Raw genomic sequence first — 26,569 nt, forward strand, 5'->3', positions numbered from 1 at the left:
ACAACCTACTCGGGGGTCTTCCAAGCTTTCTTCATCAGTCACATTACTTGCACGGCTCCGTACCTCAAATGGAGCAAAAGTGAAAAGAACAAACTTGACACGCTCATCAGGTCCGGTGTCAAAGGAATACTCCGTATTCCACAATTTGCTAGCACGGTAAAACTACTTGCACTCGGAATTCACAATACTACAGACGAATTAATTGGAGCACAGTTTATTGCACAGATCTCCAGGCTTTCATCAACTAAGCCGGGAATTAATATTCTTGATGAAGCTGGTCTACTCCCTATACAGGCACCGCTCGACAGACACCCCGTCTAAATTAGCCCGGGAAGGCATAAAGGTTGAGCCCCTACCGAGTAACATCCACCCAATATATAATGAAGGTCGCAGAAGAGTGCGGGCTAGAACCATCCTTCGACGAATAAATCCTTACGGGGCAGATGCATTCTTCGTCGATGCCGCCAAATGTGGCAGCGAAGACAGGTTTGCAATCTCCGTCGTTGACGTGCACAGAACACTTATCAGCGCCGCGTCAATCTACACTAAACATACGAATGAGACAGAGGAAACCGCGATAGCCTTGGCTCTTCAAGCCGCAGGAGGCCCGACGACTATTTTCTGCGACTTGCGCATGGCGGTCAGGGCTTTCTCGTCCGCTCTAGCTTCTAAACGCGCAGCCGGCATAGTCGACACATCATTTCGTGTTAGTACGGGAGAAGAACCTAGAGGTCATACCATAGCGTGGTTCCCGGCCCACGTGAACGACTTGACCAACCAAGTGGATTGCAACCCTAACGAGCGGGCCAACTGCCTGGCGCGTGAATTCACAAACCGCGCCCGAGCTAACGGTCCGGCTCTCCCACAGGATTGCCCCTTCAAAGATCATCTTGCCATCTTTCACGAAATTATGTCGCATTACGGACACAGCAGGACGAAATTCCCTGCCCCAGCCTGAAACTTAACAGGGCTCAGGCCATTACTTTCAGGCTCCTACAGACCAAGTCCTACCTCACCCCAAAAGCGCTTCATTGGATAGACCCGAACTTCCCGCAGTCGTGCTCCAAATGCGGTCAAGCATGCTGCTCCTTCGACCACATGCTCTGGCTGTGCCCGTACAAGCCTGACCTTCAATACAAGTCAGAGCTCGGATTTCACGAACCAACTACAGGTCGTCCAGAGGGCCCGTGACGTCGCGGAGAGTCACCACCTCCCTGTCCCGTCGTGGGTGGAGCCACCAACTTGATCGGGGAGCCTTCGGTTCCCCCCAATCAAGTTCCTCAGGACACTCTAATAAACTTCTTGTCATTGTCACTGTGTAAAAGTCGAAAGTGTGGCCAAAAACCAATTCAAACAGGGCTATGACATCACATGGGTAGGATCCAAAACTTCGCATGGATGGGACAATTCCTTGTCTATGTAATTGGTCTTCATAGAATGCCGGCTTGCCAGTGCCATAAACATGAACAGCCTGGTTAGTGGTGCCATAGTGTGGTGCAATTTAACCTTAGGATAGTTTTTGCAGTAACTGAACATATGCTACGTATTTGTTGGTGTAGAGCCTGGACTGATAGCAATCTACAGCAGGTGGTCCATTTTGTGATATTACTTAAACAAGACTACCCATGTAACGCAATGTTTCACGTGTTGTCTGTCAAAGTGTCACAAGATTTTGGTATCAGCGTTGTTGCTGCCCTCCACATTTGCTGTAACCCGGTAAAGAGCGGATAAGCTAAAACTGCAGTACGAACTTTGCAAACCAGCAAAACTACCACTACGTGATGCTGAAACTACCAAAATGTGCAAGTGCGGGCAGTGCGGGATTGAGTGAAAACAAAACGTTTCAGCTTTTTTACCACCCACATCATTGTCAAGAGTAATGTCAATTAGTTCTTTTTCCCAATAATCAAACACATGTGGAAAACTGGCATTTTCTTCCATCTTGTAATGCAATGCAGTGAACTTTCTCTTACCAGTGGCTGAGTACTAGTTGCACAATTATATATAATGAGGCATTACATCTTCATTGGGGTAGTACTAGAATGTCCCGGTAGTCTTCAGTTGTCCTACATTTACCTTGATTTCTCACTTACTAAAGCTCTGTTCTCAATAATATTGATGCCTTAGACGTTTATGAGCAATAACATATCACTTTAGCTTTAATATTTGCCTTTAGTGTCCCTTCAATGAAGTTGCTTCATAAATGGCTTTGTAGAACACACTTTGTTACTCAAAAGCGATAAGTAGGCAGGCGAGATAGGCCCTATGATGCATTGACTCAGCATGGTGAAGCAACGGTGGTCTTAACTGAGCGGACATAAGCTGCAGTTTTGCGCCAAGAGAAACAGGCTTGCCATTGTTCTCACAAAATGCATGTTTATTTATTATTTACCAAGTTCATTAGAATGGTTCCCAATCCTGCGGCTGCTGCTGGTTCAGTGAACATGTTCAATCGATGGTTGTTTCGCAAGCGTAGCAGTAAACTGAATTATCAAAACTTTTTGTAATAAATTTTATGGCAAGACCTAAAATGCAGTAGGTGAATAAGATGGAGAAACTGTAGAAGTACCAGGGCTCAATGTGAGAATCAGGGTTCAATGTGAAATAAGATGGAGATATTGAAGTACCAGGGCTCAGTGTGAGAATCTGATTGGACTGCCTTTGTTTTTTTGCATGGAGCTTCGTACACCATAGTATCTGACCTGTATAAATGTCACATAATTATCACCACATTAACATGAGCAAACGAATGTCACAAAATGCAGTTCTTTCATGAAGGCTGGAAGAAAAACTGCAGGCATGATTAAAGCAAGGTGTGTTTTCAGTATAGGAAAATTGAGGTACTCATGTTATTCAAAATTATTTAACAGTGCTAGATCTACAACTTCACTATTTCAAGGCTAATGCAAAATTATAGCTGCCATGTCAATGTTTCTGGTGCAGAAGGTTGGTGGGAGAGGGGCCTCTTTTTTCTGCTAAACTTTCCGACAAACATCGACAGCTATGCACAATTTACTATCCAAACATTGTACTTTGTTAAATTAAGCTCTCATCATTCATTGTTTTGTAAAATAGTAAGGTAAAAAAAACCCTCTGCTACTCCCTGCTCGTAAATTCACTGCAAATTGCCCACCTGGACACACTAGATGGACGTCAAATGTTTCGGTACATGGCATTACGTCATGTTAGCCTATATTATAGTGTTCAAAAACGGCTACATGTAAAATTCACTTGGCTGTTCTTGCGACTTTGCAAAAAAATGTAGCAAAAATTTCGTGACTTCATTGGCGCAAGTTAGGATGCGTGTGAATGCTGAGATACACATGTGGCAGTCGGGCTGCTCTCTCGTGCTTCATTATGGACACGCTTTGCCATCTAGTGACACTGCCAAGAAGTCTGCGCATGGCCTCCGAGACGAGAAGCTTGGCACGTCGGTGCGTGTGAACACAGAGAATTATTCCCTCACTTGCCGTACACCCAATGTCGACGTGAAAGTGGTTCGTTGGAGAGCGGCACATATGTACACATTTCCACATACTTGGGCACCCAAGTTGGTCGATGGTTGGTTTCGAATCCTGCTCCCTCGGCACAGGAGCCCAATGCACTACCCATTCAACCATGGACTACCCAGTGACCCAGGTAGGCGGGAAAACAGTTGGATAGAAACAAACATACATATAAACATCGATAGATAGCCCCTGGAATGTCTATGAACTACTGTAAGAATGCTAACACATTAAAAAGTTGGCAATATTGATGATTTATCAAATTGGCACCTCCTCTTGATTTTAAAGGATGGAATGTTAAAAGTTTCCTAGTGATGTTGCATGTTACGGACAGATAACTAGCACGATTTGGCTTTTTAATTGACTTCTCGTAAAAGGGCAGATTTAAAGTTTTTCCATATGTGCCATGATACACTAATTGCCACCTTTTCCCTGCACTTAAAACGGCAGCACATCTTATGTCCATTTTTCTTTTCAAGTCTGTCTAAATTGTGTGAGGATTTTTTATATAAATGAGCAGCTAGCTCTTTACACAGTAAACATTAACACTTTTCAAGAGTCCTTTCCACTGAGCTGTGGTGGCTTATCAAGTAGAAACAAATTCTATCGAGTCTGTATACTTTTCAGGAGCAACCATGAACCAGTGCCAATCACTGTAACCTATTATGTAAGGTGCCCTCAACACGGGGAAAGTTGCCTCTCGCCGGCGCACTTCAGCAACACTAGTTTTTGTGGGATTTCTCGAGATGAGCAACGTGATGTATTACACATTTTTTGTTATATTGAGAGAAGTGCAGCGTACATGATATTTCCACCTCTCTTTGCTTTTGAAAGCAGGTAATTCGTCATTAAAAGAGGGCATTGTAGTGGTACATACAATTCGGTAAATACAGGCAGACAGATACGATCAGTGGATATACACGAAAATGTAAACATCAGATTTGGTGTAGTGTAGGCTGCATCAGTGTATGCTGCAGAAATAAGAAAAGCAACATGTTTGGCAACAGGTGCCTCTTGCAGGAAACAGCCCAATAAAACAGATTCAAAAAGACCCACATTGGTGCCGACTCGCAACTGAATTGGACACTGGTCAACATATGTATCACACTAATGGCACAGGCACTTATGAAAAGAAACTATAATAGGAAAACGAATGTCGCATCTGAGAAAGCCGTAAATGAACGTATAGGCAGTGCAGTACTGCAGGGCCTTGTAACTGCCAGCTTTAATACACGTGTGAACCCTCTCCGTAGCTGTAGCTTCATTGCACAATGAAATACCTTCACTTGTGGGAAATGTGGGTTCAATTATTGCATTTCTTTTTCTTTAGAGAAAACCATATTCTAGGTTTAAATTGCAAAATTAGGCAAAATTCTGCTTTCAAGTGTAACAAAACCAAGGCATTTCTCCAAACAGAAGACTGCAAAAACTTATTCTAACCCAGGCATGGTAGCTCCATAGAGGCTTCGTTTTCCCATTAATGCTCATTTCCCAGATGGTGATGTATCCTGGTGTAACAAGTGAGCACTAGTGCTGGCATAAATACCAAACCTTGCACAAGAGACCTTACTTTTCCCACTTACAGGAAGCACAGAAACATAACTGGATTATACGTATAAATTAAAATCATATTTAAAAATTCGCAGTTAACTCTATATTGTACATAAATTTGATCCAATCAGCTTTATTATTAACAAAAATGAATCTTTGAGGGGAATTTGTCATAAATTTCACAAATTTTGGCTCTAACTAAGATTTAACGAATCTTGCATCAAGTTTTATGAAAAACTGATTCTGTTCATGAAAATATTTTAAAGGTGCTGAAGGATGGGGGAAAACAGCATATTGAAGAAATGCGTACAATGGTACCTGCACCGCCCTTTTGAGGTAATGCAAGGTACTAAACAGTGGGCTATTTGCTTCAACAATTTTATTCAGACAACTTCCTGAAGGAGGCTAAATTGGCAATGTCGCTGAAAAAGTCACTGTTCTCTAAAAACACTACTGCTTCTAAGTCTCTGCTGTGCCTAGCTTGCTGGTTCTTATGTGCGTGTGCAATTACTTGTCTGTTAAATCCTTTTTTTTGTGATCACATTTATTGTCTTTTCCAGGGAAACTCGTGTTTGTATATCTAACGAAACAGCACCTGCTCGGAGGGGTGCTAAAAGCTTGTACACCATGGATATCCGATGCAGCCGGGCGCCACCTGCGGTATCCAAATAGTTGCGGTAACCAGATCACTTATTGCTGGTTGTAAGGAGGAGAGGCATGCAGCAGTGAGCAGCAGCAGTGCACCAGCATGTGCGTCACTCAAGATCAAACCACCAGAATCCCTGTGCAGTTGCTCCACATGTGGCTCCACATAGTGCAACAATATCATACTAGCAGATTTTGTGCCAGCGCAGCTCGGTTGCAATGGAATTTCCCCCGCTTCCTGTGCGCTCATTAGATGCAGTGTTGCAAATGCCAGTTCTGCATGCATCAGCACCTCTTTGCTTTAATTGAATTTCTCCAGCTGCCTGCGCACACCTTCGGTGCAGCGTGTGTGACCTATTCACTTGTGTCATAAGAAGCCAACAAACACTGACACCACAGACAACATAGGGGAAATTACTTGTACTTAATATATCGGATAATGAAACGATAAATTAATGGAAATGAAAGTGGATGAATAAACAACTTGCCGCAGATGGGGAACGATCCCACAACTTTCGCATCCACTTTCATTCCCATTAATTTATCATTTGATTTATTAAGCACAAGTAATTTCCCCTATGTTGTCCTTGGTGCCAGTGTTTGTTGGCTTCTTATGATACGACTAATAAAAACCGGGCCCCTCAGTTAATCCCCTTTCTTCTCGCCTATTCAGTTCTGGTTACACAAGCTATTGCTGATTTTGACGATCAGCTCCGATCGTTTCAGTGCAATTTTTAATTGAGTATTGTACTTGTACGTGCACTAGCATCTGAGTGATGGTGCCACACTTTCGCTTCTTCACATCCACTGCACCCACACACCACTAGAGGTGTCATGTGCTGGTGCATGCAAGTGGACAATGTAGTGTTGGTAGAGCCATAAGTTATCTTGGCTTTCAAAAGTAAAGAAAACGATACATTGTACGTGAGCTTTCTTTGTTCCCAAGATCGTTGTTTGCAGAAGAGTTTTCACAATACCGAAAGCAGATAATTGTTCTTCACTTACCAGCTCTGTCCTCCGCTTCTTGGCATTAGAATCTTCAATTTCGTCTTGACACATAAGACCCATACTCTATTTCATAAGTAGCACACAGCAGGCAACTCTGTGAAAGTACTGAGATCATTGAAGTCTCAGCTCGTCTGTTTCACAGTGCAGTGGTTCTTGATTTGCAATGCTTTCTAAAGAATAAACTACTTCACATATTATGACTACAACTTGTAGATGCAAGGTTGTGATAAAAAGAGGCGTAGGCATGATGAAAACTTAGTCTGACACACCCAAAGCATCTGTTCCACAGTGCTAGCCCCCAGCACTTTCCCAGAGAGCTGTCTCGGAACAGTGGCATCCCCACAAAATTAGTGCTGGCAGTTGTGAACTTCTGCTTCGCGTCTTCGCCAATACTCTGCCGTGTGATGCAGCAGACTCACACATGTACACTTTCATTGAGCAACCGTGACGGAGAGTACGATGAATACAGAGGAAACAATAATGACGATGTTCTTTTGATGCTATCTTATGAATGCTTACAGGAGCAACACTATTATAGAAGTCTCCAAAATTGATAGCAGGAACAGAGCATGTTGGCACTGAATATGGTTACAGTACGAGTGTTCTTAACGAAGTGAATTGAACATAATCACCGAGATGAGTCTGCAATTTTTTAACATGGTATGCGTGCTGACATGGTTTACGAACTCCTGCCGTTCATTCATCAGGCATGTACAAGGCCAGATGGGAAGCTCATAGCTAGTCCCGTTGTCAACAGTGGTGCCTCCTTGGCAAGTGAAGTCCTTGATTGACATCAGCTTTTGAGGTGGGACCCAGGTATGCACGCCAAAGCGTCTGTCAACATTGCCGAGACGCAGTGCTGGCACCTTTGATGTTCTCTGTGTTCAGAAAACCCTCTGCTTGTGCCTCTCGTGCAGTCATGTGCTTTTTCAAATGGGCGTTTTTCTTTTTTTTGGTGCCATAATCCTTTGCTGGCCTTTTCCTTGCGATGACACCTTGCTTGGTAAACAGCCTCTCAAACCTGTTGCAAGAGTACATTTGCCTGGACCAAGTAGTCATAGGGGACCTGGATCATCAGGATAGTAAAAAAAAAAAAAAAAAAAAAAATGAGTCGGAAAAGTATACAATCAGTACATCCTATCAGTCTTAAGCTGCAGAGCTGATACTTGGCGAATAACACAGAATTTTGAAAAGAAACATACCGTGCAATGAGCAGTGGAGTTGACTATGGTAGGCTTAAGTTTGAAAGAACTGTACATGTACGCTACATATTAGACAACAAATGAGAGTAGCTGATATAGTGGTAAAGAGTAAGAGAAGTGGAGTTCAGCAGGTCATGCAATGGTTAGAGCAGATAATCTTATTTTAACATGTGCCAAAGGAAGGGATAGTTGAGGGCAGCAGAGGCCATGGTGGTATGGTATTGAGAAACTTGCACGCATAGTATGGAGTTGGTACTAGGCAGGGTAGTTAGAGATCGTTGTTACCTTATAGTTCTATGTACAAGAGAGCCCATACAGTTTGAGTAAAAATTATGAGTGATGCAAGTTTTCAAAGTTGTACGAAATTCATCACAACTCATTCTTTTTATTTGTTTGAATGTATTTTTGACTGTACAGCACCTTGAACAATTAGCTCCTTGCTCACCACCGTTTCCCATTTTCTTTTTAACCCCTTGTTTTATTTATTTAGACCAAAAGTGACCTTATTTTTTTTAGGGCTTATTTCTAACTTCACTCCATTGAAAACCCTTCTAAAGCTTTTTCAACCAATTTGCTTCATGTTTTAAACATGAAAACGCTGCACCACTGTTGAGCCAAGTCAACGTCATCTTTGCTTTTTGAATAATCACTTTCAGTAGAAGAAGCGATGAGAAGACTATAATCATCCATTTCGCTCGAAGAACAAAACTCTAGTGCATTGCTTTCACTCTCGCTTTAACTGTCAGAGTCGAGCAGTGGCTTTCTTTTGCACGTGCAACTCTTGTGCGAGCTGTCAGTGGCAGACGCCATCATTCCAAATCTGCTAAAAGGTGCAAGAAGCGTGCAATTACAAAAACGTGGTCTTTGAGTGCTGACAAAGTGCCGCTATCTATGTAGTAGACAACAAAGACTGCGATAAACTCGCCCCTCCAGCGCTGACAAAAGAGCTGCCATCTATGTTGTAGAACATGGACTGAATTAACGCAGCTTTCGAGGCATTGAAGAAGTCCTGACATCTATGTAGTAAAACAAAAAACTGCGCCAGAACCCATCTTATGATGACTGTCGACAGTAATGCGTTATCAGTGAATCAATATGACAACACAATTATTGCCACCATCGAAACAAGTTATGTATTAGGCATGTAGTGCAGTGGGACTCCTCTTTCGCACTTGCCCAAGAACACACAGCATAATCTAGTGCCGCTGCAGCAAAGCCTGCATGCGGTCTCCAGAATGCATGGTGCGCCGGTGAGTGGCAAATGCTGAGAAATGCATCATGCCGAAAAGTCTTACACAAAAATGCTAGAATGAAAAGCATGTACAGCATACCCGAGTAACTCAAGCAGGCTAGGCGGACTATTTGTCACCACCCTGTTTCAAAGGAGATGCCAATAAGTTATCATCATCATCGTGTGGCCTCCGATAGGGTAAGTGTGGTACACCGATGCCTGTGAACACCAAAACTCATCCCCTTGCTTGCCGCACATTCGCTGGCACAAACTCAGTGACCCAAGTTGGTGAGATGTTCATTGAAGAGCGGCACATACCCAATGCATTTGCGATTCAGCCTGCTAATGCATTGGGTTGCTGTCCTTGAGGAGCCCTTGTGACGTGGGTTCGATTGCGCTCAGGATCGAATAAATTTAAGAAATATTTTTCGTCATTCTACAGTGGCACATACATAGTTACAAAAGTTGGCATCAGATGTTCATTGAAGAGCGGCACACACCTACTGGTACATACCCAGTGATCCAAGTTGGCTTTAAAGAGGTTCACTGGAGACCAGCACAGACCAAGTGACACATACCCAGTACTCAAAGTCCACGTCAAAGAGTTTCTTTGAACAGCAATACCTACCCAGTCCCGCATCTAGAATGACCAGTGACCCTTGTTGGCGTGAAAGGGGTTTGTTGATGAGTGGCACGTATGTACACATTGGCACACTCAGTGACCCAAGTTGGTCTGATGGTTGGTTTCGAACCTTGTTACCTCAGCACAGCAGCCTGATGCGCTACCAATTGAACCACTGACTACCCAGTGACCCAAGTAGGCGGCAAACGGTTGGATACAAACCTACATAGATAGCCTCTGGAAAGTGCGTGAAGTACCCAAAGAATTCCAATGCATTAAAAAATTAAGTTACCTGCGGATTTCAAACGCTGGCACTGCAGCCATCTATGTAGCAGAAGAAAAGCTAAGTAGACATGCTGTGTTCGTCAAAATCGCTCTGAAAACGAGGTTATTGCCATTGATGAGCTGAGCTTGTCCAAAAAATTTGATTAAATGAAGCTGTCTTTGCCTCTTCCCCGTGGCTTGGCATTCATTGTCATTTTCTCACCATGTGGCTATACAGAGACAACTTGGGCCACTGGGTATGTACCCGAATAGACCTACCTAGTACCTAGTAGACAGCTTTGGCACTTGGGTAATCCCCCAGAATTAATGTGCCACTGGGCCACAAGGATTATTAAGCCTTAAATATGTTTAGATACATATTGTACATCTCTGAGCATACACCTGTCATTACTGGGCCTCCTCTGCATGCTTGCCCAAATCACCTGGCTTCAGACCAGCTCAAGATTGTGCACCATGAATTTTTGCACACACTTGAGCTTAATTGGAATCCTGCATCCATTCCAGCCATTACAATTGCTAAGAAGTCTTCAAGAGACTGGCATCCACGAGACGACTATCTTGTACTTAAGAACAGCACAGTCCCTGACTGCTACGCATTGGAAACTTCACAGCAGCACTGCACAGAGCTACCATCTTCTCTAAAATCTCTAATCAACATTCATCCCTCAACAAGCATCACAAATACCCTTCGTCCTCATGGCGCAGACAGTTAACAGTTATAGGGGGCGAGGCTGTGCTCGTGTCATCCACTACAGCTACCTCACTAACTCAGACCAGCCTCACATTATTTAGGTTCCCATATTGCATTGGATCTGCATGTCTTTTTTTTTTTAATAGCAGAGCTGTTCTAAGTTGAGCCTTCGCCGTCTAGTGTCATGCGGGGGGGGGGGGGGGGAGGAGGAGGCAGGTTTCGGAGCCTACCGCCAGAGGGTACGCTGAGGGTAGGAGCGGCAGTGTCCCTGTATATGCTCGGGAGCATATACAGGAACACTAAGGAGTGGGGCCCCACCGAGATGGGAGCAGACTAATCAGAGGACGTGACAGGGGGGGTGAGGTGGAGGAGCGGACCAATCAGACCATGCGCCGGGGGAGGAGAGGGATATAGGAGCAGGTGCTTCGCTGGCGTGCCCTTTCACCCCATGGATTCTGCTCGGTGCGAGTTGCAGCGGGAGCTCACACAAGAGCGGCAGCGCCGATGTCGCGCAATCCCGAGCTTCGAGAACGAGAAGCGCAAGCAAAGTGCCAGCAGAGGGAAGCCGCTACCGCCAAGGATTGAGAACAGGAAGCGCAAGCCAAGCGCCGGCGGAGGCAAGCCAACCACCACTTTCAAGAGAAGGCAATCCAAGCAAAGCACCAGGAGACGCAAGCTAACCCCCAACTTCGAGAGTAGGAGGCCAAGCACAGATGTTGACGAGGAGAGATTCCTCCCACGGAGGGTGCCGATGGACGGTTCAAGAGAGAATTCCTCGACCGTGAGTACAGTCACAGCAGCAAGGTGTGCAATAGACTGTGGTTTGATCACTACCTCACGCAATTGAAGAGTCTGCACAATTCGGAACCAAAGCTCGAATCTAGCAAAATGACGACGAGACGAAAGACTTTCATGAAAATCACGCTAAACACAAGTTCAAACTTGAGAAAATGACCACCAGCTTCGCTGTTTTGACACCTTTCACTGCGTGGAACTGGCTTTACTTTTTATTGAGACAATCCCTAGCACAGAACATTAAAAAAAGGGTGCATGAGAAGGGCAACTGAATATATATACTTAACACAACTTCTTGTCTTCTTTCTTTGTGAGGCTGTGCACACTTATGTGAAATTTGCCCGACAATAAAATTTTCTTTCCAGTCGATGCCAGATGTTTATCGAAGCCTACTCCTTGCCTTAATTCAATAGTAACCAACTATAAGAGCTGCAAATATAGCAAATTTAAAATTTTGCAGTTTTTTAGCTGCTTTTGGTAGCTTCTTGCTCAAGCTTTTAGCAGCTTGTTGCTTGGTTAAGTTTCTAGTCGGGTGGTGCAGTGCACAGATATTTACTTGAGTGACAGGACAAGCTCCATGTTTAAAATCCACAGAGTAATATTGCAAGAGGCAACTCTAACAGAGCAAGCACTGCTTTCGTCCCAAAATGTGGCAGCAAGCAAGTCAGATGCTGTCATGTAGTGTAATTGTTATATTTTAATGAGCATGCATAAAGGAAACAAAAGTGGAAACATGTGGTTCTAAGCCCTATGGTTACAGCCTCTGTTTATACTGCTAATTAATATTAAAGTTTTTGATCAGGGGATGCAAGAAACTTGCGTACCCAAGGACCTAATGTTTCCTTGAGTTGTGCTGGGACCCATGCGGCACAAGTTTCTTGCATTAGTGCTATTATTTTCATTGCAAAGAACCAATACCACACTAAGTCTATCATCAACCTGCATTAACGCTAAAATGTTAGCAACTTTAAAGCACTTCAGCTGCCATTTTGCATAAGTGTATAGTTTTCAAAGCACTTTACAGCACTGTTGGCCACTTGACCTATGCTTCCATGCCCTACTTCTTGCCATAAAGCTTGTTCTCTTGAGGTGTTGCGAAGTTTTTCTATGCTGTAAAATTAGTGTGACCGTCTTATACGGCGCACTTTTGATCGCGATCAAGCTCGATCCAGATCGAATTTCTCATTCGCGATTGGTTTCTTTGCGCAAGCTGCGCGAGGGAGCCAATCGGGATGAGAACTTAGATCCGGATCAAACTTAATCGCGATTGAAAGTGGCCGTGTGACAAATTTGTCAATGCCATTCTAAAACTGTTAGTTCTAAGAGTGTAACATTCGGCACCTTTAGTAAGCTTCAGCGCAATAGACATGTTCTTTGATGACATCATTTAGCATGTGAAAATACCGGCGAACGGAGTCTTCAGGAGAGCACCTGAGATTAGAATAAAGCGGGCGGCGCAGGATCTCCAACAGGGCACCGAAGGAGCAGCGTGGATACCAAAGCTGGAACGGGTACTTAATTGCACAAATTCTCTTTCCTTCATAGCGATACAACATTTGCTTCACCGCACTACACAAGTGTATTGCGATGAAGCCATTATAGATCCTTGTCACGTGTACATTTATTGCCACTTTGCATAGAACTGTATCTAATTTCTTAACCTAAGGGGGTGAAAAACAGACGGAGTCGCAACTGAACACCACAAAGCTCAGCATCTATTTTTTGTGCCCTTAGTTTTAGCAATGCAGTGCCAATAATCAAAAGCATCTACTTCGATCGTGCCCAGTGCGTAAAATTCGGATAGACCAAGTGAGGTCATTGACTCATTTATACATACAGCTCTGTCACAGCACTACGCGAGCATTGCCGTTAAGCTCGCGGCAAAAGTAAATGTACGGACAGCACTGTAGTGTTTAAGGCAAATGAATTAAAACATGTGCTGCCTCGTTCATAGCACGAACACGTGAACAGAAGTTGAGCATTTAGTTACGTGATTTAAGTCGCGGCCAGCAACAAACGCCGTCAAGGCGCATGTGTGATGTGATGACGCTGCCGAAAAGGGCGGGCGAATACGGGCGACGTTACTACACAGCGTCGGTTCGAAAACCGTAGGTGAGTCGCGGCGTCATTTCGTTTGTCAGAACCACCGGAGCTATTCTTTGCACCGGGGCCTTCAGAAACACCGGTCACACACTACGAGAGTTCACCTAGGCCAGAAACCACTCAGCGCACATTGCACGGCTTCTATGCCCCAAGAAACAGAATCGTGCACAGACACCACAGACGAGAAATCACACGTTGAGCCATACAACGCTGAACCAGGCTGAACCACCGCAGTTCACAAGCATATGGAGCATATGTTCACAAGAGCCCTCAAGAGTCCCTAGGCATGTCCCTAGGCAATTCTCTCCTTTTAGGTGCCTAGGGAGGTCACGTGACATTTAATGGCTGCTTCTACTGGCACACAGATGCACGCAGCTGTTTAGCCATCATTCAGCCGGTTCAACCTGTGGTTTTGCTTTTGAAATGTACCTTTGGGTGCGCTTTGTTCGCGAGCTGTTCTGACCAACCTTTGGGCAATCTAAGGTATTTACTTTTTCATTGCTGGATGTGTCTGAACGAATGGTGTTTATGGCATGGGCATTGCGCTACAATGACTGTGTAAGCTCACCTATTGCTTATTTGCGTTATGTGGGTGTGCCTGTGGACGCTTTTGTGAACTTTACTAAAATTTGTGTTGTGCTGTAACCTTTTCGCTATGAGAAGAGCATACAAAAAAAGGCATCGTCCCTACAAGGGTTGCGTGTCAGCTTCGCAATGCGAGAAGGTGCTATGTTAGATTTCTCAACATTGAATTAAGCATACACGGTGACAGTAGGTCAATGCAAACAGGCACATTTCTGTTAGTAGTAGGCAGGTGTGAGTACGTGTGTCTTGGATCTTCGGTGGTCTTGGTTACTGCAAGCAGGATAATACTTGAATAAATTTGCACGACGCCTTTATGCAGCGTTCTCGTTTCGTATATCCGTCTTTGAAATGAGAGTGTACAGCTACAGTAGATACGACTGAGGACGGGCAACCCAACCATCCTTCATGATATGGGACCGTGCTCGGGATCTTTCAAAAATGAGTTGGTGGCAGCACACTTATCCAGCTCGTGGTCGGCAGCAAACCGCGTTCGAGAACCTGTACATTCTATCACTGCTGATATGAACTTATGTTAGGGAGACCTCCTGCATAGCAGCAATTCTAGGTCGTCAAAACTTCAGTTATAAAGCGGCTTTGCTACTTCAGCTCGTGCACGTAGATCTCTGTGATAACCATTTCTGAGGGTATTGCGCTGATCAAAAGTAATGTCCATTTAGGAAACAGCATTCTTCGCACGTCTCAGCAAGCCCTTTTGGCCTTGTAAGGTGCCCGAAGTTCATTAACGTAGTAAAATCGTGAAATATTGTCAGTTATTTCAACCTCCAGTTTGCATAAAACTGCATCATTAGGAAACATTACTCCTATCAGACCGAAACTCGAGTCTGCTTCTTTAATTTGGGACCCTCACTCTTTTACACTTGTATCCACACTTGAACCCATCCCATCCAAAACCGGTCAGCTTGTTTCAGTGATGTGAACTATCCTCGTGCTGCCAGTATTACTGCATTAAAGTTCTTGTGACCTCCCTAACTTTCCTTACAGATGAAAATTAGCCCGGTTATGTCTTTTCCATAACATGTTCTTTATCAGACCTGAGCTGAAATACATCTCGTTCTCCCTTCCCTGCTGCATTTCATCTTGTGTCAGCCATTGTTGAAATGTCCAAGTGCCATTTTGCCAGATCAACATTTACTTCCATTCGTTCATGCCAAAGACATAATATGTATGTAATTGCCTTCATCACCAGCAACCTTGATCACCCTTCCTTCAAGACTGCCATTTTGAACACGCTTTAACTCTCACTTCTCTCTGTAATACCTTAATGGCATTGAGATTATTTAAATAAAAAAAATTCTTGATGGTAAGGTTTGTAAATGGATGTCTTGTTAATTTCAAGCAGATCCTAAGAGGCAATCAGGCGATCACCACTTGGCCAGCGATAGCTTTTAGCCCATTTGCTTATTCTTGACTTCAGGTATTACAGTGGTGTCACGAGGGCAGGAACAATGTAAAGGTTGTATTCTATTTCTATTCCTTTATATGCTTCTGTGGCCTGACCAGCGCACCATCTACATTAACACCAGAGTTTGCCGCTCCAGAATGGTGGATGATAGGAATAGAATAAAGCTAGCAAAAAAAATTGTTGTGAGAACAAGGTCTGTCAGACAATTGACATAATCATCATTGAAAGGGTTGACAAAAATTACAGCTTGCAATTTGTGTTCTGTAGACACAACTGAATTCTCCACTAAAGATCCCTACTACAGGTTACATTTGCTTGAGCTACATGACTGGCATCCTTCTGATTGTGGTGGAAACATTTACAGACCTCTCTGGCCTTAGGTCACCCAATTGGGTGTGTGCTGCTTCATGGATGGTGGCTCACTGTTTGTTTCGCTGAGAGTTCAATAAATGTCACCACTATCTAGACCACACTATTCCCATGCTGTGGACGCATGTGCACTTACAGTGTTCTTTATACAATAATTTTACAAATGTGCATTACAAAAACGTCGGGTGGGAAGTGCGAGTGAACTATGTTCTGGGTGAGTTGTGGAGTGTCACTAGGATTTGCAGCTTGGGGTCGGCAGGTCAATGCACATTTTTGTTTTCAAAAGTCGAAGCAGTCTCTAGAATTCATAATTCAGACCACTTCTTTCACAAGTGTCTGTGAAAACTTAAAATACAGTCACTTAAATACAACTAAATACATACAAATACAACTTAAAATTTCAGAAAACTTAAAAACTTTGTAATGTAAAATGTGCTCACTGTACAATAAGTTCATTATAATTGCACTTGCCCTTAAAAAATATGTAAAAGAACCAGCCAGGTTAAGAATCATAAGGACTTGTTTCTTGAAAATAATCTACATGGAATTTACCATTTGAAACTAGGCCCAGTTATTTGTCAGGTTTGTCTGGTTATTAGCATGTTTGGTACCATGCCACATACAGTGCAATGTGGCATGGTAATGTTCTTGTCCAAATTATAACCTTGATTGTGAAGCCTCACTCTATGTAGGTATTGCTTAGCTTTTGGGTTTTTGGCTAAATTATACCAAAGATTACCCTGTATATTATGAATAGAGTTTGAATTTCTTAGGTGCTGTCAATACTTGCGTAACACTGTAATGACACGGGATCCATGTCGTCATATAAGTAAAAAGGAAATGACTCGAGGCTCCTTGAGAGTTGGAAAAATATAAAGAGCAATGTCTAGACGACCACAGAGTCCCTCTTAAGGTGCTTGGTATGCTGTACTAGGAAGGATATGTAGAAAGATCTGAAACAGTGCACTCAGTATCACTGATACCACTTTCCTGTAAATCTAACGTTCTTTCCAGCCATATTTGAATTGTGTGCTTTTGTATTTCCATGACTGTCTTGCTTTACATATGATCTGTGCCTCAGATTCCACTCATTCTAATAGAACTGGTGCAGTAGCTGAGTTATGATAAATGGAAAGCCTTGCATAGACTTCATGCAAGGCTTATTGGTCAATGACAAAGTGTTTTTACCAAGTGAAGGTTTACTTTAAGTGGGCCTTTTATTAGTGGACTCAGCCTTATTCTATATTAATGGCATCATTTTCACACTGCGAAGCACTGAAGTGTGGAAATAAAAAAGAATGAAGGGTTAGTGAAACAAGGACACACAGCGCTCGTGTCCTTTGTATGTGAGCACTCGCGTTTGTCCTTCTTTTGCTAACCCTCCATTTCTTTGCTTTTCATTCGGCACTTCAGTGCTTTGCACTGTCAAAATCATCACGCCGCAAACTTAGATCAACTCGCACAAATCGCTATTCTTATTCATGTTCTATATGTATTAGACAGTCACCAACCAAGAGGTTTATTAGAATTAACCCAACTTTTGGGGAGTCATTTGGCTAGTTAATCAAGAATGGCTTTGGAAAGCTGCAGCAGCTTTATATATCTGGCTTATGGCCCTGGCAGTGGTCCCCTTGGGAGGCAACTAGGTATAGGCATTGTATATAGGCTGGGGGTGATGCTCCCAACAAGCAAGCATTTTTGTGAGCACTTTGTGACACGTCCATTCAAATTTAAAAGAAAAATTTAGTATTAAGGCTGCTTTATGAGAAACTGGGCTTTTTATGCGGTCCAAAATTTTGCTGCAGTTAGTCCTTAATTGAGAGAGTTCGCAGTTAGCAACAGTAAAAAAATTTCCGTGTGGCTTCTAAATGAACTGTTGCCACTCTATAGATAGGTCAGGTGATCCAGTGTGCCGTGGAAAAGGGGATCTTTACAAATAATTTGTAAAGATCTAGGGCAGCTGGTTAGCACAGCACCAACATACATACATACCAAGTCAAGTTTTGTAAATGACAAATCTTGCCAGGATTAATTCTGTGAAATTATGCATGGAAATGGATCCAGAGTTGGAGAACTCATGTTTTCTTTTTGTGATTTCTAGGCAGGGTACCAGATCATCTAGCTAGCATGGTTTGTATAAGGGCACCTCACTTTGGAACAAATCTTAATCCTCTTCTGTTGTTCAAAAGTGGGCTAGTTTGTTGACCAGGTAATGCACTATGATTTGCAGCAATAAAATGGTTTATGGAAGAGATCAAACTGACAGAAAAGATGCTGTGCCTCATCATTCCACACACATAGTATTTTCTACAGCGTTAGCAATAAATCTTTAGTTTTCTTGTTGGTGTCAATTCTTTTACCGTGCTCCTTTGCTACTGCACATTTAAGATGGCAAGTTTTCATGTGCTTAATCATGCTTTGTTTGAATGATGCAGTGAGTGTTCTTGTTCTTTCAAAGGGGTTTGAGAATTTGTTCAGAAGAAGTCACAAAAGCACATAACATATTGCCTTAGGTTTAAGCACTATTATTCAGGCAATGTGTATACACAATCAAAATCTGTTACTGAATATGTGTGGTGCTTCTGAAAGCAATATTTACCCAGATCGTGTTGGCTGTCACTGGTTCTCTGGAGCAATTGCTGGGTGCCGAATACTTTTAGCAAGATTGCTTCATCTTGTAAGGAATTGCCATCGTGGTCAGGCATTTTTGAGGAAAGCAATGCTAAAACATGAGACTAATATAAAAATGCAGACATGCGTGCTGTGAGTACGGCTTAGCCCAGCAAGTTTCCAGAAATACTAGTGTGACGCACAGGTTAGGTTTGTAAAAGAAGCAGAAAGTAGAAGAGTGCTGCACACTGGAAAGGAACTGAGTCAAGGTACAAATTGATCCTAGTTGGTCCAGCATTTTAAGGGAGCAGTGCTGAAACGTGGGACCGATTAAGAGAAAGACACAAATGCTTAGCTCTGGATCAGGTGCAGCGGCTCCCACACCTTTATTCGATTAGCTTGGTGGAAACTTGAGCATGTACACTCACGGCAAGATAGCTCAAATGCCATCAGACGGTATGAAAACCTTAAAATTAAATATGACTGAATAACTGCTTGTTTCTTAATTGGTTCACATGCTGTCAACTGTGTCAACAACTATTTGCCAGTGCCCTTAAAACATGCTGCTATGTTCGTGGCTGTGCAGTGGTCCTGTGGTCAGCACTTCAAAACACAAGGTCACTCATGCTGGCATGCCCTTGTGATCCACTATGAACGTACTAATGCCACAGTGCTCTAAACATCTTTATGACAGCATGACTTTGAGAATTGTACAAGACTAGAAAAAAAAATAATGGAAAAAAGAAACTCCATGCAGTTTACACTTGCAACTATCTTGCAGCCAATGTCAGCAGGTAAACAGGTTCAGCATGCAGACTACAATTCATAAAATGCAGTGTGTAAAGTGAATTGTGTTTTAGTAATGCAGTACCAGTGGAAATTGTAGGTAATGTGCTCAGATGCAGTGCGCAGGCCCAACTGTTCAAGTGAGTTTTGTGTGTGTAGGGAAAGACATGACGACTTTCGATGGCAAGGTGATTGAGGTTGGTGCCCGTGTGGAGGTGGCTGGCAAAGATGTGCGTGGTCGGGTGGCTTTTGTTGGCAACACGAGCTTCTCCTCTGGCCGCTGGGTGGGTGTGGTCCTGGATGAGCCCAAGGGCAAGAACAATGGCACTGTCCAGGGACGTACCTACTTCTCCTGTGCTGACAACCATGGCATTTTTGTGCGCCAGTCGCAGCTACGGCTGTTGGAGGAAGAACCTCCTGGTGATACTCCAGAGCAAGCAAAGCCCCTTGGTAGGTACACAGTGTGACTTTTGATGCTCCTTTGCTATATTTATGTAGGTAGCCCCATAAAATGTGATATCCAGCTAGTTTGAATTCCTCTGTGAAGTGAAAGCAAGCAACATTATCTAAATTCTGATTTAGTTGCCATATTGCTGCCGCACGTCTTTTTCTTTCTTTTGCATAATGTTGTCCCATTTAATTTCAATAACATGCTATTATTCATTTTCGTGCCCTGTGCTGAGCAGGATAGCCATATTAAAAATGAAACTTCCTTTGATTGCATGTTGCAAGCATGGCATGATCAGGCTTATGTTTAGAACATTCCTTGTGTAGCTCAGTATTGCGCTGCAGTTACCATGAACTTGGATTGTAGCGTGAAGTGACACGGACAGAGACTAGAGCAGACAGGACGAGCGCTACAATCCGAGATTGACATGTCTCTGTCCATCTCACTTCGCCCGTCAATCCAAGATCATGTTACCGTAGCAGCTCGCCCAACTTTCTATCCTTTTGAGTTACCATGAAACTTGTCAGCATAGGCGGAAGCTTTTCATTTTTGCGGGGGGGACTGGACCAGCTTTCCAAACCCCATGTGTGTGTGTGTGTGTGTGTGTGTGCACATATATATATATATATATATATCAATTCCGACATAGCAAAACTAGGAACAAATGGATTTGGCATGGTTTGTCAATTCTGTACAAGAACATACACATCAAGATATGGCAGAAAGTCACGACATTTTTCCTACGCTCTCATTGATACCAGGTGACACAGTGTTAAATTTATGAATGAGAAGGGATTCTCATACTTCTCGATCATGGTGCAATTTGAAACCTGATTGTATTACTGTTACTTTGATGTTGTAAAACGTATGACGTGGCAGTCGAACATGTTTAGACAATGGAAGGTGCGGCAAGCTGTTAACGCGTGCTTTGTGGTTGTTGAATCTAATTTGGAAAGATGTTTCGATCTGACTGATACACTGCATATGACACGCTGAACATTCAAGTAGATCAATGATGTTAGTGCTGTCGCAAGTGAAGTTGCCGTTGATTTTAACAGAAAAATTGGATGCTGTGCTTCTAGCGGTCTTTGATGTGGCCATATGTGTACAAACTTTACAGCGGGGCTTATTGCAGGGATGACAACCAGTAGAAGCAATCGCTTTAGTCTTGGAGGAGGTTACTAGGTCACGCAGATTCCTCGAGTGATGATAGACCACTCTTGGTGATTCCGTGAAAAGGTTTTAAGATGGTTTAAGAGCACAACGTCGTCTAAGTAGCACATGCAAACTTCCCATTTTAAGCCACATAATATTGTGTCCATGAACCTTTCGAACGTTGTGGGCGCATTACACAACCCGAAAGGCATCACGTTAAACTCAAATAATCCATTGGGAGTTACAAATGCTGTCTTTTCTCTGTCGTCCTTGTGTATAGGAATTTGCCAGTAACCTGACCGTAACTCAATAGAGGAAAAGTAAGATGCCGCAAAGAGGCAGTTGATGGCGTCATCAATTCGTGGGAGCGGATGTACATCTTTCTTAGTAACGGTGCTTAGGCGACGATAATTAACGCAGAGCCGCCACGTACCATCTTTCTTTTTCACCAATACCACGGGGGCTGCCCAAGGACTAGATGATTCTCGAATGACACCTTTGCATAGCATTTCTTGGACTTGATCGCTGATTATCTTGCATTCTGATGGAGGCACACGATAGAGTTTTTGTCGGATTGGCTGGGCGGCTCCTGTGTTGATGCGATGACGAGTTCTGGACGCAGGAATCGATGGCGGGCCATCGTGCTGCCCAAAGTCGAATACCGAGGTGTGTTTCGTAAGCAGGGCCATCAACACTCAACGCTTGTGATCACTGAGTGATTTATCAATCATGGAAATATTTTCAAGCTCCCGGAGCTCGAGACACTGGTTGCTCCTCCATCGGGTAACTCTGTAAGTACTGCTACCAATACGGGCGAGTCTTCCTGAAACGTGGCAGTCTTTAGTCCTTGAGGTAGCACTGCCGCTTCAGTGGAACAGTTTAGTGCCCACGGCCCCGCGCATCCATTGGTCACTGAGACCACACAGTGCGGAACTAACACGTTTTCCTTGAGGCAGTTTCGATGTACAGGTTCCACTGCGGCATCGGACGAGATAGGAGTCGGAGATGTACAGGCGATGGCAACACGCATCGCGGATGAGGCGGACACAACTGTATCATCAGACACGCACAACACACTCTCCGGGCAAGCTGCACCTTCAAAGAGCACAGGCGAAACACTGGTGTTGACACTGAGTTAACCCGCCCGGCAGTCAACATTGGCACCACACAATTGCAAAAAGTCAATCCCCAGAATCACGTCATGCAAGGAGCGAGGAAGAACAGTAAACTCTGCATTAAAAACTTTCCCACCCACCTAAAGACACATCCACGTTACAGACACCAACTGGGTATAATGATACACCACTGACTCCATGGAAACTAGTGCACTGGTCCCAGAAGGCCTTTAAACCCCATACTCATGACCGAGACAGTTGCTGCCGTGTCGACTAAAGCCATTGTAGAGACCCCATCAATCAGTACATGAACCTTATTCTTCAGCAGGAAAATAGATGGAGGCAGTTGAATCGGCAGCGCACATTTTCCAGCGACCTCGCCTCCATCGGCCGCGCTGGCTAGTTTTCCGGCGGGGGCAACACAAAACTGCACCGAGGCGATGGTGACGTGAATCGTGACCGAGGGGATGGTGATTGGGAGGCTTGGTAGGTTGGTGGTGGCGTCAGAGTACGGTTGGAGGCAGGGGAGCGGTAGCGGTTTTGGGTTCTTTCTTCTCCAAAGTAGGTCTCCTGGGTGGTGCATCGGTCCTCTCGGAAGTGGCTTCCTGAAGTGGAGTCTCCTGGTCATTGAGTGCGCAGTGTACGACCGCTAGATCGCATAGTCTGCGCTGACGGTCCGTAGGTCGATGCTCGGCGTCAGCTACAGTACCTAGCTATATGGCCAGGCATGTCGCAGAAGTAACACACTAGCAAAGGGCGAACTTCAGAATGCAGATTGAAGTATTCTGCTGAAGACATCGGTTGAGGGTAACGAGGCTCTTCCCCTTGAAAGTCGTAGGTAGCGGCAAGTCTTCGTGGACAAAAGTTGCGTGGGCATGGATCAAAACGTTGAGAGGGTGAATCATTGCGTGGTGGTTCGGTTGTACCGTAATGGCGGTTCGTCTCTGGAGTCGTTAAGATCCGTTCACTGAGTGGTTCCAAGTAGCTGAAGGGGGTTCCCAAAAAGTGTCTCGGAAAACGGAGGAGCTGCAAGGTGGTGCCGCGTAACGTGCCTGTTCGTCATGCCGCTGGAGCTCCTTGTGGACTATCTGGTGAATGACGGATGAAAGGTCTGGATGCAGAGGACTCGTGTCAACACTTGCTACGGTCGTTACATAGGCCAGCCATCCAAACTTTGGTGTGATTCGACGAGTCTTCAGCGCCTCGAACGTAAGGCAGTGCCGTATCAGTTCTGATTCAGTGTTCGAGTTCTCTTTACCAATGAGGAAGTTGTACACGTCTTCCGCTGTTCCTTTTACAACGTTCCCCACTTTATCTTCCTCTGTCATTTGAGGGTTGACGGTTTGGCACAGCTTCAAAATTTCTTCGATATAGGTAGTGCAAGTCTCGCCAGGTACCTGAGCTCTCTGGGCTAATGTGAATTCCACACATTTCTTCTTTGCGTTCGAGTCACCGAAACAGTTCTTGATCTCCTCAACGAAGCGTGTCCATGTAGTTAGCATGTCCGCATGGTTGTCATACCATACCAACGCCGTGCCAGCCAAGAAGAAAACGTTCCTAAGCTGACTGGCAGGGTTCCAGTTATTGTATTGGCTTACCCTTTCGTAATGGGCTAGCCACTCATCCACATCTGCCTCTGCCTTCGCCGAGAACGTGCGTGGCTCTCGGTAGTGTTGGATAGGGACTAGGCTCGCCAAGGCACTGCTGGTGAGGGTATTTTGCTCTGTGGCCATGATTGAGCGTGACGGCGAAAGTTCGGCGAGGCAACAGCTTCAGCGTAGTTCTTGTGCTGATGGCTCGGTTGTAGGTCGTGGGAGTTACCCAGTACAGCTCCACCAAATGTTACACACGATCAGATGAATCTGGTTGATAGGTGCGTTTTGAGAGCGGTCCCAAGGCAGCTTGGCTACCGTCGTTCTCTTCTTTTTTCCACCTGGCTGTCTGCGGCAGCTGTGGTTCATGACAGAGCTCGTGACAATATCATTCTGTAACTTCATGTACAATCATCGTGATACCATTATGATATTTCACACATATCATTTATCGTGCTCAAGTTATACTTACTGCTGCACTTTGTGGGGATGCGCAACTCTCACGCGTCCCCTGATATGTTGTTTTCTCACATAGCTCCCGTCCAAGGCACGGGAGAGAATCCCACAACCTTTTCTGTTATCATTTGCAAATGTACACATGCATGTACTGCTGATTATGCCCAAGTGCGCATGCCCATAAAAGCGGCTGTGCACTTGTATCTGTGTTTATTCTGACGAAAGCCGTGCCACGGCCGAAACATTAAACACTAAAAATGCAATTTTCGCAAGTGTGCTCCTTCGTTTCTTCAATTAACTATATACATATATATATGGTTAGAGCATCACACGCATAATGCGAAGATGTGGGATCATTCTCCACCTGTGGCAAATAGTTTTTTCATCCAGTTTCTTTTGCGTTAATTTATCATTTCTTTAATTCAATTGGTAAGTACAAGTAATTTTCTCTGTGTTGCCCTTGGTGTCTTTGTTTGTTAGCTTCTTATGCTATGATTAATAAATATCAGGCCCCTCGGTTAACCCATTTCTTCTCGTTCATTACATAATGAGGGTCTCAAATCTGGCAACATTGATGCCTTCAGGTAGTATGTGTGGGTTTATTGACCAGTTGCCCTCGCCCAAAAAGGTCATGTACTCGTGATGCCTGCGGCGGAAAGGATGTTCGACATCCGCTGCCAAGGTTTGTGAGTGGTGGCGCTGGCTAACACTCCCAAGGTTAGTTCTAGTAGAACACATTCTAGTAGAGCCCAAGAAAATGGATGGGGAAACCGCGCCGAAGACGTGGGATTGTTTCCCACCTGTGGCAAGTTGTTTCTTCATCCACTTTCATTGCCATTAATTTATCATTTCTTTAATTCATTTAGTAAGTACAAGTAATTTCCCCTATGTGTTCCTTGGTGTCTTTGTTTGTTGGCTTCTCATGATATGATTATATGTATATATAACAGTTGCATTTGAAGAAACTTCATGTAACCTCAAAGAATTGTTCACGTGATGGCCTTATATAAGTATTTACAAGACGTCGTGGGAGGAGACAGTTTAATTTCACAGCCCGAGTCCTCTAGCACCACCAAGAATCTGGCGTCTCTCGGAGGTGTAATCTTCCTTCGTGTAATTCTTGTATACTTCGCTATCACTAATTTGAAATTATGGGATTTTACATGCCAAAACCACAATCTGATTATAAGACACGCCGTAGTGGGGGACTCTGAAAATTTGGACCACCTGAGGTTCTTTAATGTGCACCTAAATCTAAGTACAGTGAAACCTCGTCAAATCGTAGTTAGCCAGAGCTTGGCAGAAGTACATACTAAATGGCAGTACTGCTTAACCGAAATAGCATGAGATTGCCCACTTACCTGTCAAAAACGGAACTTGGAGAGAGTGTGATGAAAGAAAAAAAAAACATGCATTATTTATGCAATTCGCGCGACAAAAGTGGTATTTTCGATTGATGCTGCGGAGGCCTAGCAGCGACAACAGCGGCCTCGAACTTACTGAAGCTGCAAGCCAGCTTTTCAGCCAGCCCCCTCTTCTCGGCAAACACTCGTATGGCAGATTGCTTGTTGGCGTTTCATGTTCTCTGTGCACACGGGCGGTAGCGCTGCAGAAGTTGCGGGACGCTTTTTTCATTGCGGGGTGCTGTTCTCGTCGCGACGATTGCATTCAAGAGGCCGACGTAACACGCAGCCTTTTCCACTGTCGGGCCTGAATTGCCCATGCTGTTGCTTTCCATGTCGTTCTCATCACTGTCGCTAGTCAACACTTCGACAAGAACAGAGGCAATGATGGCAAAAAGTCTAACCTCGTAGCCAACATCTCTTTGCGGTCGCAGCAGCACTGCCGAGCAGCAACTTCGCATTCCAAATGCCACACACTGTAATCAACAGTAGATCCCTGTCGCGTGCCAGCGCCGACTTCTTTGTGTCACGTTCGATAGCACGAATGATGCCTAATTTTTCTTCTATGCTGAGCACCCGGCGTCTTTTTTATCCTAGCTATGGCATGACGCGAGTCCTTCTTTGCACGATGCCACAATTCTCTCTGGCACGGCGCACAGCGCCGAAATGATGTTGATGTGGCTTCACGCACAAACGCACAGGGCGATTGGAGGCCATTCTGATCTCTGAGGCTTGTTCTGCCGGGCGGCCTGATGGAGACTACGCACCGCTGTGTTTGCGCTACGAAAAGTGGAAACACTGTGTTAACCGATATGTACACAATAACCTGGTAGGGTTTATGCGGATAGAAAACACATTATATTCAATGGCCACTGAGTCAGGGATTTGACTTTACTACTTTTAAAATGAAACTACTATTTAAGAGGGTACGGTTTAACGAGGTTTTACTGTACATGGGTGTTTTTGCATTTTGCCCCCATCGAAATGC

At 44.2% G+C, this 26,569-nt stretch overlaps 1 protein-coding gene and 1 long non-coding RNA gene across 5 annotated transcripts in view; one reads left to right on the forward strand and one right to left on the reverse strand.

Moving 5' to 3' along the window:
- Positions 1–5,541: 5,541 nt before the first annotated feature.
- Positions 5,542–13,666, reverse strand: LOC135907904 (uncharacterized). Its single transcript, XR_010566153.1, has 3 exons — positions 13,527–13,666; positions 6,708–7,776; positions 5,542–5,712 (listed from the first exon to the last, which is right to left on the reverse strand). It is a non-coding gene; the product is annotated as an uncharacterized lncRNA (long non-coding RNA).
- Positions 13,512–26,569, forward strand: part of DCTN1-p150 (dynactin subunit 1) — a 50,294-nt gene continuing 37,236 nt past the window's right edge. For 2 of the 4 annotated variants that reach the window (XM_065439667.1, XM_065439670.2), the window contains exons 1-2: positions 13,972–14,122; positions 19,572–19,862. In XM_065439667.1, coding sequence (XP_065295739.1) covers positions 19,580–19,862 — 283 coding nt within the window. In that variant the 5' untranslated portion in view covers positions 13,972–14,122; positions 19,572–19,579. Of the gene's footprint in view, positions 13,649–13,971; positions 14,123–19,571; positions 19,863–26,569 lie in introns of those variants that run through there. The other 2 variants (XM_065439668.1, XM_065439669.1) reach the window with 2 other exon arrangements.

Source organism: Dermacentor albipictus, chromosome 1 (genome assembly GCF_038994185.2).
Source record: "Dermacentor albipictus isolate Rhodes 1998 colony chromosome 1, USDA_Dalb.pri_finalv2, whole genome shotgun sequence".
Lineage (NCBI taxonomy): Eukaryota > Metazoa > Arthropoda > Arachnida > Ixodida > Ixodidae > Dermacentor > Dermacentor albipictus.